This window comes from Trachemys scripta, chromosome 1 (assembly GCF_013100865.1).
Source record: "Trachemys scripta elegans isolate TJP31775 chromosome 1, CAS_Tse_1.0, whole genome shotgun sequence".
NCBI lineage: Eukaryota > Metazoa > Chordata > Testudines > Emydidae > Trachemys > Trachemys scripta.
Window position 1 is genome coordinate 300,113,763 of NC_048298.1, and position 10,175 is coordinate 300,123,937.

At 40.2% G+C, this 10,175-nt stretch overlaps 1 protein-coding gene across 2 annotated transcripts; it reads left to right on the plus strand.

Annotated features, from left to right (window-relative positions):
- Positions 1 to 8,955, plus strand: HMGB1 (high mobility group box 1). Of its 2 annotated transcripts, none has more exons than XM_034758679.1 (5): positions 1 to 181; positions 2,920 to 3,082; positions 3,293 to 3,438; positions 4,619 to 4,793; positions 7,063 to 8,955. In XM_034758679.1, the coding sequence occupies exons 2-5, from the start codon at positions 2,933 to 2,935 to the stop codon at positions 7,237 to 7,239; spliced, it is 648 nt and encodes a 215-aa protein (XP_034614570.1). In that variant the 5' UTR covers positions 1 to 181; positions 2,920 to 2,932; the 3' UTR covers positions 7,240 to 8,955. The 2 variants fall into 2 exon arrangements, with proteins under 2 accessions (XP_034614570.1, XP_034614571.1); XM_034758680.1 differs by having other exon boundaries at positions 2 to 157.
- The last annotated feature ends 1,220 nt before the right edge of the window (positions 8,956 to 10,175 follow it).

A 10,175-nucleotide genomic window follows, 5' to 3' on the forward strand; every position in this document is an offset into this window, starting at 1 on the left:
AATGTTACCAGCGCTGAGAGCGTGAGGAGGCTGCGTATCGATCCCGCTCTCAGCCATTGCGGTGCATTGGGCTACAGCGAGACCAGGCAGCACTGGGGGCCAGCGCGAGCAGCCGGGCAAGTGTCTCAGCGCCTGTGGCTCGCTGCTGAGTGACCGAGTGAGTGTGCGAGCGAGGGAGGCGGTGAGTATCCCGGGCCGGGCGCTGGGCTGCGCGCTCCGGCGGTTCCGGCGCCAGCGCAGCGCTCGCTCTGCCCCGGCCACACAAAGACGAATTAGGCTGCGTCTGAGGCAGGCTGTTGGCGGGCGGCGGGGCCCGCGGGCGGGGCGGGAGCCGGCCGGGGGCAAGCGGGCGAGCTCGTGAAGCGGGCAGGGGATGGGAAGGGAAAATCTCCCCGTCGGGCTCGGTCTTGCGGGGGGGGGGCGCGGGCGGCGCCGCGCTGCTCTCGGCGCCCTGCGGCAACTATCGCCGCAGGGCCGGGCGCCGGGCGCTCCCCAGCGGGGCTGCGGCCGGGGCGCGGGGCCGTGTCGGCGGCGGGCGAGCCGGAGCTGCGCTCGCTGGAACATGGCTGACGAGCGCCGTGCGGAGGACGCGAGGCGCGGGAGGGACGGAGGGCGGGGGCGCAGTTCGGGGAACTTTTCCAGCCGCCTTTTCTCCCTTCGCTAAGGCCGCGGCGGGGGTTTCCCAGCCCGGGCGAGTGGCCGGCCGCCGTGCGCGGGGCGCCTGGGGGCTGCGGCCGGTCGCGGCCCGCTCGCCGGGGGCTCGGGCCGCGCTTGGAAGCGCGCCGCCCCCCTCCCCCACCGCTGTCATGGCTGAGCGTGCGCCGGGCGCGCACACAAAGGGAGGCAGGAAGGAGCCATGTTCTCTGCGCGGCGGCGGCGAGCAGCGGCCATTCCGGGAGGCAGCCGCGCTCCGAGCTGGCGGGAGCAGCGGGGCCCGCGCCGCTGCCCTAGGTAGACGGGGAGCCGGGGGCCCTGCCTAAAGCGCGGCCGTCGCGCCGCACCCGAGCTGCCCCAGCGCACATTTCAAGGGGACTTTCTCTCATCGCCAGGCCGTTCGCACAAAATGGGAGGAATAGCGCTGCTGCTGCTGCCCTTCCCGGGGAGTAGCCTGCGCCACTGCAAACCCTCTCCCAGCTCGCGCAGGAGCGGGACCCGCCACAGCTCTGCCTAGAGACTGATTAGACACGCGCTCCCCGTTAGACACGACAGAGGGGCGCAGGCTTTGCAGTGAGGTTGGCTTAGCCTGAGAGCTCGTGGCAGCGCCAGCCGTGGGCTTAGTCTAGATCCTGCAGTCATACGAAGACATGATTAATAAACGCAGGGTTCCCCTCCTCCCCCCACCAGCAAGATTGTGTGTTTTAATTCTTGGGCGTGGGAATTGGTTATACAAGAGAAGCCACAACTGCACCTTCAGATTTAAGAAAATACATTAACCTCCTCCTCTACAGTTATTGCCTCATGTCTTTCCAGAATGCATAAATCTTGATGATTTTTGATGCAAACACATACACCATCTACTGTGCCCTTTCTCTGATTTTGCCCCTTTCTTTTGTAGCATTTAAAAAAAATCATTTTTAAGGGTACTTAAGTTTTCCTCCACCCCCTACTGTTCAAGATGGCTGGAAGATTGCTTTTAAATGCAAGTTATTATGATAGTTGCAGGGTTTTAATTGGGGTGTTTAAGGTGAAAAGACATTTACAGTGTTAATAAAATGTGTTGTGGAATTCCCCTGTTTCATTTTTTCTTTATTTTCCTCCCACTTCCTTTCAATGAAAAGGAACAAATGAACCCCCCCATCCCTCCCAGGTGTCACTAGACTATCCTTGAGTGAAGGGGTTGCTCTGGAAGCATTTCCATTGCTGGCGGGAATGGCTCCTGGTTCTACAGTCTTGTTTACTCAATGGAAACTTCAAACCGGATGTGTTTAGTCACAGAGCAGAAATCTGTTTGTCCATACGCCAAACCGATCGGAAACGCTGCTTCTGTGGCAATACATGCACACACCACCCACTTGTTTCACTCCTCTCTGGAAGAGCAAAGTTTGTCGCAGTGGGCTGGAGATGTGTGTTTTTTTTTTTCCCCCACCCCAGACTTACAGAGAAATTATCTACCTTGTGTGTGAATGTGCTGAGAAGATAATTTGCCATTCTTTAAGAGAGATGGGGATGTCTGCTCAATGAGCACAATCTTCTATATGTCATACACAAGTGACATGCTTTTAAAGCCATTGGTTGGAACATGACATGTTTCTAGCTGCACATTGTAGGGAGAATAATTTTGCAGTATAATTAAAGTGGAAAGTAACATGGCATACTTTATTTCTGTGCTTTTTTTCATGCAAAGTGATATTTGTAAAGCATTTTGAAAGTGGGGGAGGGGGAAGTTAATATTTTATAACCAACAGGCTGATCAGGATAGGATACTGTAATATTTCCCCCTGCCCCTCAATAATTTCTTCCTGTTTAAGCCTTTCTAGCCCTTAATTAGTTGACATGTGGCTCTACCAAGCAGGAGGGGAGCAACTTCCCTTAAGACTAATGCCAATACTTGCCTGCAAACTGACTAGCAACAGACACTCTTGATTGCTGATGACTCTCTTAAATATAACAGGAAGATTTTTTTGATAATAGCCAAATGTCTTGAAGACCAGGTTGGTTGTATTGACCAGGCGATCTTTTAAAAAAAAAAAAAAACAAAAAACAAAAACCCAACAACCTGTAATAGCAGTCTTCTTTGCAAGTTGTATATAGTTTTGTAGGAGAGAGCTGTAGCTTGTATATAATCTGAGAGGTCCTCTCATAAAAGTTGAGAGCTGCTCTTACAGATCTTAGTCAACAAACTCATTCTTCCCAACTTCCTATGATACTGTGTGGGAGCCAAAAATAGTTTTAAAGGTTTATTTTTCTTCTGCGTTACAGAAAATCAGCAAAAATGGGCAAAGGTGATCCTAAGAAGCCAAGAGGTAAAATGTCTTCATATGCCTACTTTGTGCAAACTTGCCGGGAGGAGCACAAGAAGAAGCACCCAGATGCTTCAGTGAACTTTTCAGAGTTCTCAAAAAAATGTTCAGAACGGTGGAAGGTAAGATAAACCAAAAAACAAGTACTAATTTACAGGATTACAGCATAGATTACCTTACATTAATAGAATCAAGACTGAATTGATATTTACTTACATCATTCAGATACTTGTGAATGCATTTCCTGCCTTTAATGTTACTTCCGTTACAGTTTGGAATGGGATCGGATGCGTTTTTGAATCATGCACTCACCCCCATTTATTATTTTATAGACTATGTCTGTTAAGGAAAAAGGAAAGTTTGAAGATCTGGCAAAGGCTGACAAGGTTCGTTATGAAAGAGAAATGAAAAGTTATATACCACCCAAAGGGGAAACAAAAAAGAAGTTTAAGGATCCTAATGCACCGAAGAGGCCTCCGTAAGTATATTTCCAGTTAGTGTGTCTTGAACAGGAGCATTGCATTGAAATGCATACATAAAATGGCCTTTTAAAAATCCAAGTTAGAGGATTTGAAGTATAGAAGAGTACACAATTTCTAAACGTAGTGCTGCAAGTAACCACATTTAAAAATCAGTTGGATTTAGTGTTATAAATACCACATTATAAAAAGATCATATCCGGCTGGAAATAAGATGTAATTTTTTTAACAGTGAGTGTAAATAACCACTGCAACAATTTGCCAAGGCTTGTGGTGGATTCTCCATCACTGATCGTTTTTAACCCAAAATTGGATATTTTTCTAAAAAATATGTTCTAGGAATTATTTTGGAGAAGTTCTATGCCTGTGATGTACAGGATGTCAGACTAGATGATGATGATCCCCTTTCTGGCCTTAGAATCTATAAATCTGGTCCATTTCAATTATTGTTTACTTGAAACTTGGCATAGATCTATTCCAACAATTCTATCTTTTAAAAATAAACCAACACTGTTACGATCAGTGTTGACCGTTTTTATTAATAGAATTTTGCTAGCAGCTAGACGAAATAACTCCAGTTTTAAACTGTGGTGGAATATTAGGCCCCAGTCCTGGAACCATTCTGGCAAATGCAGAACCATGTGTCCACACAGTCCCTTTGAAGTCACGGGGGCTCTGAACTGGCGCAGGGAACTGCGTACATGAAACAGTTTGCAGAATTGAGCCTTTTTCCTTAAAATAGGCCATACCTCCGAAAGATAAATGTGAAATTAGCATGATACCAAGCTTGTATGGTGCTAAATCTTTCCATTTTTAAAATGGAGCAAACTCTAAAAGATAAACTAAGAGTGGCTGGTACTGACATCTGGAAAGCCTTCTACAGTAATCATGAGATTATTTTAATATTTCCTGTGAAATAGTTTGCACAGTCCATATTCTCAGAACTCTTAAAATCGGAGAAACTTGGTTGGGTTATGCACAGCACGGGAGTGTGATTTCTAAAGCTCACTAATGTGTTGCACATTAATTGGTCTGTGTAGACTGTGCTGGTGCACACTAAGTATTCCCTATTGTGCTTTAACATAGTATTACTGTATCATGTAGTGAAGGTCTCAAAACTTGCTATGTCTAGTACAGTAGTTTAACCTTTATACTTAAAATTACAATTTTTCTTTTCAGTTCAGCTTTTTTCTTATTCTGCGCTGAATTTCGTCCGAAAATCAAAGGAGAACATCCTGGTCTGTCCATTGGAGATGTTGCAAAGAAACTGGGAGAGATGTGGAATAACACCGCTGCAGATGATAAACAGCCCTATGAAAAGAAGGCTGCTAAACTGAAGGAGAAGTATGAAAAGGTAAATAATAGGATTCAGTGTGAACAAAGGGTTCTTCCCTTTTCCAATTCAAATTTGAATGATTAAATAATTGTAAGTAAATAAACCTATCTCATAGAGCTGGAAGGAACCCTGAAAGGTCATTGAGTCCAGCCCCCTGCCTTCACTAGCAGGACTAAGTACTGATTTTTGCCCCAGATCCCTAAGTGCCCGCCCCCCGGATTGAACTCACAACCCTGGGTTTAGCAGGCCAATGCTCTAAACCACTGAGCTATCCCTCCCCCTCTTCTTATGGGAAAATTAATATAACATCTCCATGTGCATAAATTAGTGAGCATTGTGTGTATCAAAGGACTAAGTGATTGACTTGGTTTTAAAAAAGAAAATTCCTCTAGAGTACTCTGACATTGTACGTCACAAGTATAATTATGAAAATGTCAAATTACCAACGACATTAGAGGCATCTAGAGAGAATATCTCTAATAGCATGTCCTTGTGAGGATTATGACACTTTAATTCATCATACTTCAGAACTTATCTTTTGATGTTTTAGTACATATCGTTGTATTTGTTTTGAATAATAAAAGTAATGGTTCATAGCAGCAGCTGACTTCTGCAACCAGTTTGCTCTATTAAGTAATGCCAATAAGGGAAAATTTAATCCTCTTTAAATTTGTTTGCCACATACTATTGGAAAAATAGTCATAGCATATGTTCATATTAATTATCTTAAAGAACAGTTTTTAGTTTACTTTATACCTAAAGTGTTAAATGTTAGAGGACAAGATGTTTGTATTAGACATGTATTCTGTTGCACCCACTTTGTGGTGTTTTCCTTCAAACACGTAACATAGCTATTAATGCATCTTAGGAAGCCATTGTCAATCTATTAACTTGTTTTCTTGTATCATTAAGGCTAAATCACTACTCTATTTGAGTATTGGGGATATAGAGCAGTGGCAATGACATTTTGATTTCCATATTCCCAGGACAAGATAACTAAGGGAGAGAGGGATGTATGATGGGATACATACCAATTCTCCTTTACAAAGGAATAGTATGCACCCCTGTCTGCTGTGTATTGCACACTTCAGCATGTATGCTGAAATTCTGATCAATAGTGTCTCTTTGCTGGCAAACAAAACCAGTTAAGGGGTGGTGGCAAATTAATGGGCAAGTAACTATGTGGTGGGGGGCTTCTAGCACTAGGTAGGAATCATGCCCTGCAGATATACTGTGGGTTAGAAAACTTCCTGTGTTAGCCCTTTGAGTGCAACAAAGGCATAATTTGGCCTTTAATATGTTAATTATTCACATATAAATCTACACTTTGGTATGATTTAAACGAAGAGTAAATTCAGAGCTGCAATTAAACTTTCCTCAGTAGTTTAAATTCTAAATTGACTGAAGCATTTTAGTTTAGGGTTATTTTAAATATTACAGGGGTGGGGAAATCTGAAGCAACTAACCTTTACTTGCAACTGTTTCTCCCTTTACTGATATCACCTAAATTTGTCAACTAAACTTGCACAAATGCTTGGGATTTGATGTATGTAAAGTTTCCTTCTAGAGCAAACTAATGTCCAAGTTCTGAAAATCTAGAGTTGGTAAATATTTTACTTAAAGACCATTGATATTAGTTAATGAATGTCACTTCTGAAAGAAATTACAAATTTTAAGAGATAATGAAAGAACTGCGAAGAGAGCAGTTTACAGAATACTGTATGGGAGGAACATCAAGATTTAGGCCATCTGGCTAAAGATGTTGCCCAGTCGTAGGTTTAATATATACTAGGATAAATTATATTCTGTACTCAATTTTTTTATGAAGCCAGGGGTCAAGCTTGATTTTTATGACTTGATATTCTATTGGCAATCCTCTAGCTTCATTTTATGATTGAAGTTTTGAAAAAAGTATAAATTTGAGTTTTATGCAGTGTAAGCCTAGAGAATACATTTACTGCACGCAGAAGGTGGCACTGTCTACTCTTCAAAGTTCTTGTACCTTTTTTGTTTAATAAACTTCAGTTAAGCAGGATGCCATATAATTGCATTTCACTGAGGCATAACATTGCAAATATTAGACCATGTCATTCTGATGTGTTGTGGATGGCTAATTATAATTTTATGTCCTAGATAAGGATTGTGTGTGTGTGTGCGTGTGTGAAGATGTAGATATCTCAGTAGTTACAGCATATCTGCAAATCCTTAAATGTTGTTTGACAGTTTAGCAGAGCTCTTCTCTAGTTAAATCTCTTAAAGAGATCCTTTTCCCACTTCTCTTGTCAAGGATATTGCTGCATACCGGGCTAAAGGAAAGCCTGATGTAGGAAAAAAGGTAGTTGCCAAGGCTGAGAAGAGCAAGAAAAAGAAGGAGGAGGAAGAGGATGAAGATGATGAGGAAGATGACGATGAGGATGAAGATGATGAGGAAGATGACGAGGAGGATGAAGATGATGATGAATAAGTCTCTTCTAGAGCAATTTCTTGTCTATAAAGCATTTAAACCCCCTGTACACAACTCACTCCTTTTAAAGAAAAAAAATTGAAATGTAAGGCTGTGTAAGATTTGTTTTTAAACTGTACAGTGTCTCTTTTTTTGTATAGTTAACACACTACCGAACGTGTCTTTAGATAGCCCTGTCCTTAGTGGTATTTCAATGGCCACTAAACTTGCCTGGTACAGTGTGGGGGTTGTAAATTGGCATGGAAGTTTTAAAGCAGGTTCTTGTTGGTGCACAGCACAAATTAGTTATATATGGGGATGTAGTTCATTTTTCATCTTCAGTTGTCTCTGATGCATCATAAAAATAATTGTTGTTCTGTTAACTGAATACCACTCTGTAATTGCAAAAAAAGAGGAAAAAAAAAGTTGCAGCTGTTTTTGTTGACATTCTGAATGCTTCTGAGTAAATACAATTTTTTTATTAGTATTGTTGTCCTTTTAATAGGTGCCCTTGAAAAATCATAATTTTTCTTTTTTGAGGGGAACTCATCTTTGCTTTATTGTATGCCCATTTGGGATCACGTGATTATTACAGTTTTCATCTTTTTGTATAACCAGCTGATAAACAAAGCTTTGATCTGCATACCCTTCATAATCATGATAGGGTAGGAAAATATATAGGCATATGATAAAACAGAATTTTCTTCCGTAACTGGAAACAAAAAATCTCATCCAACTGATATTTGCTCGGATTTTGTGAAATGTAATATTGAGTTGCGTAAGTTTACCAGTCTTGGAGAGTTGAGAAGTATAGAATTCAATTTTACAGTATGGAATACTTCAGAAAAAACCTCTAAAATGCTGTCCTAGAAGGACCAGTAGGAAGGGTATACTCTTACCATTGTGTGGGGAATTTACATGTGACTCCATTACTATGTAATGGAAGTTGTATTTGTAAATCTCTGAACACTTGTAAGAGATAAACATGCCCCAAAAATGTATGCAGTTAAAAATTATAAAAGTACCATATTAATTTTTTGTGACAATGTAGTGATGGCTATGGACTTTATACCATGAAACTCTCCTGGTAGAAAATAGCCCACAAGAAAGGATTTTATGTTCCAACATTTTTATAAATGGTACCATTATTTGTTAAATCTATGTAAATTCATATTTTTAATTTTAAATTCTAGTTTTAGCCCTTTAAACAAAGTTGTATATTGTCTCAAACTAAAATGAGATAAGATGTATTTTTCCTGTTAGGTTTTATACCGCACTCTTCATGTTTGCCCATTTATAAGTTAAATATAGTTGTATGGAAAAGTACATTTTATTAAATTTTTGCATTGAAAAAGTGAAATGTTTAACTATGATATACCAACAATGTCTAATTTGATCAAATATAGTTCTCTTCCAAAACCAAAGCAAAGTTTTTTGCATATTCAGTAAAACTTCAAGTGCTGGCAACTGTAACTATTTTCACATATACCTGCTTACCAGTTTGGGGGACAATTTGGCAATTTTGTGGTTATAAAATTATGGTTCTCAAGTGCCAGTGTTTAAAAATAGCATTGTAATTTTACACGCTTTTGTGATGGAGTATTGTTTTGTTATACAATTTTGACTTTCAGATTCTTATTTCAATTTGCATTTGTTTATGTATAACTTCAGGAGAAATACTGAACACCTGAATCCTGGATGATACTAATAAACTAATAATTGCAGAGGTTTTAAATATTTAGTTAACTGACTCGCTTTTGTATCCTGTCCACATTTACATATTTGCTTTCAGCCTCAAACAAAAGAGGAGTGCCAATCAAAAGATCTCTTCATGGAGAGCAGGAAATATAGGACAGATAAATTTATTTAAATATTTGTGATTGGACACTGCTCTTAAACCATAATTCACTAGAAATAACTTTTTATACAGTAGATCGTTTGTTTCTCCTGGACATGCAGGAGAAAATAGATTGATATTTTTTGTCCTCAAAACAAGGGATATGTGTTCTAAATCCATGATTGACAAAACTAAAACTCAGAGTAATTACGCTGTCTCAAAAAATGGGTGGTAAGTGTCTATTTGTCAGAAAAGGACAATAGTTATCTCTTGCCACAACTGTCAGTGTCTTTGTCTTCAGTAAAGGTGAAAATGCAGGGGGGAAAAAACCCAGCATCCCTAAATGTGAAGGTAAGTGATGGGCGATCTGTAATAATTAGGCTTGGAAGAATTTGATTATTTTTATTATTTTGATGGATATCCATGTTTTTAAGCATTTTTCTATTTATCAATTTAATTTTAATAGTTGGGAAATTACAATAATTTAATGACCGTAGATGTTGAGATTCAAAAAAATTAAAGCTTTATAGCCATTAAAACACACATTCTCAACATGTCAAAACATAAAAAAGCAAGCAGCACTTAATTATCTGTAAATTTTGATGAATGGAAATATTTTTCACTGGGTTGCATGTGTACAGTGAAATTGACATTTACATATGAAAATCCTTCCAACCGTAATTATAACTGCTATCTTCTGAGAACAAGAACCAAAGGTAAAACTTTCTTCAAATTACAGTTCATAACTCTTGAGGTTCTACTGTATGGTTCTATATAAGAGCCATCTATTAGTGTCAAAACAACTGGATACATGTTCTAAGGGCTTTAACCTTTTATATAAGAACTTGCTTTTGGGAGAGGACATTGCTGGCATATGTATTCTGGTATTTAGGATTGGGGAAAGATTTTGCATAAAGATTGACTAAGGAGTAATATCTTATTTGAAATATAAGATCAGTTATGGACTCATTCGTAATAACCTTTGGTTAGTTTTGGATTTGTCATAAATCTTGAAGCAAGCTGAAGCCTCTCCTCCCAATCTTAGAGAGAATTCACATTCAGATTTTGCACTGATTTTTAACAAAATATATAATTAACATGACTATTTGGTGTAACTGTC

Coding starts and splice junctions, on each gene's coding strand:
- HMGB1 (XM_034758679.1), top strand. CDS start 2,933: ATGGGCAAAGGTGATCCTAAGAAGCCAAGAGGTAAAATGTCTTCATAT. Junction 3,439..4,618: donor AATGCACCGAAGAGGCCTCC/GTAAGTATATTT, acceptor TTTTCTTTTCAG/TTCAGCTTTTTTCTTATTCT. Junction 4,794..7,062: donor TGAAGGAGAAGTATGAAAAG/GTAAATAATAGG, acceptor TCTCTTGTCAAG/GATATTGCTGCATACCGGGC.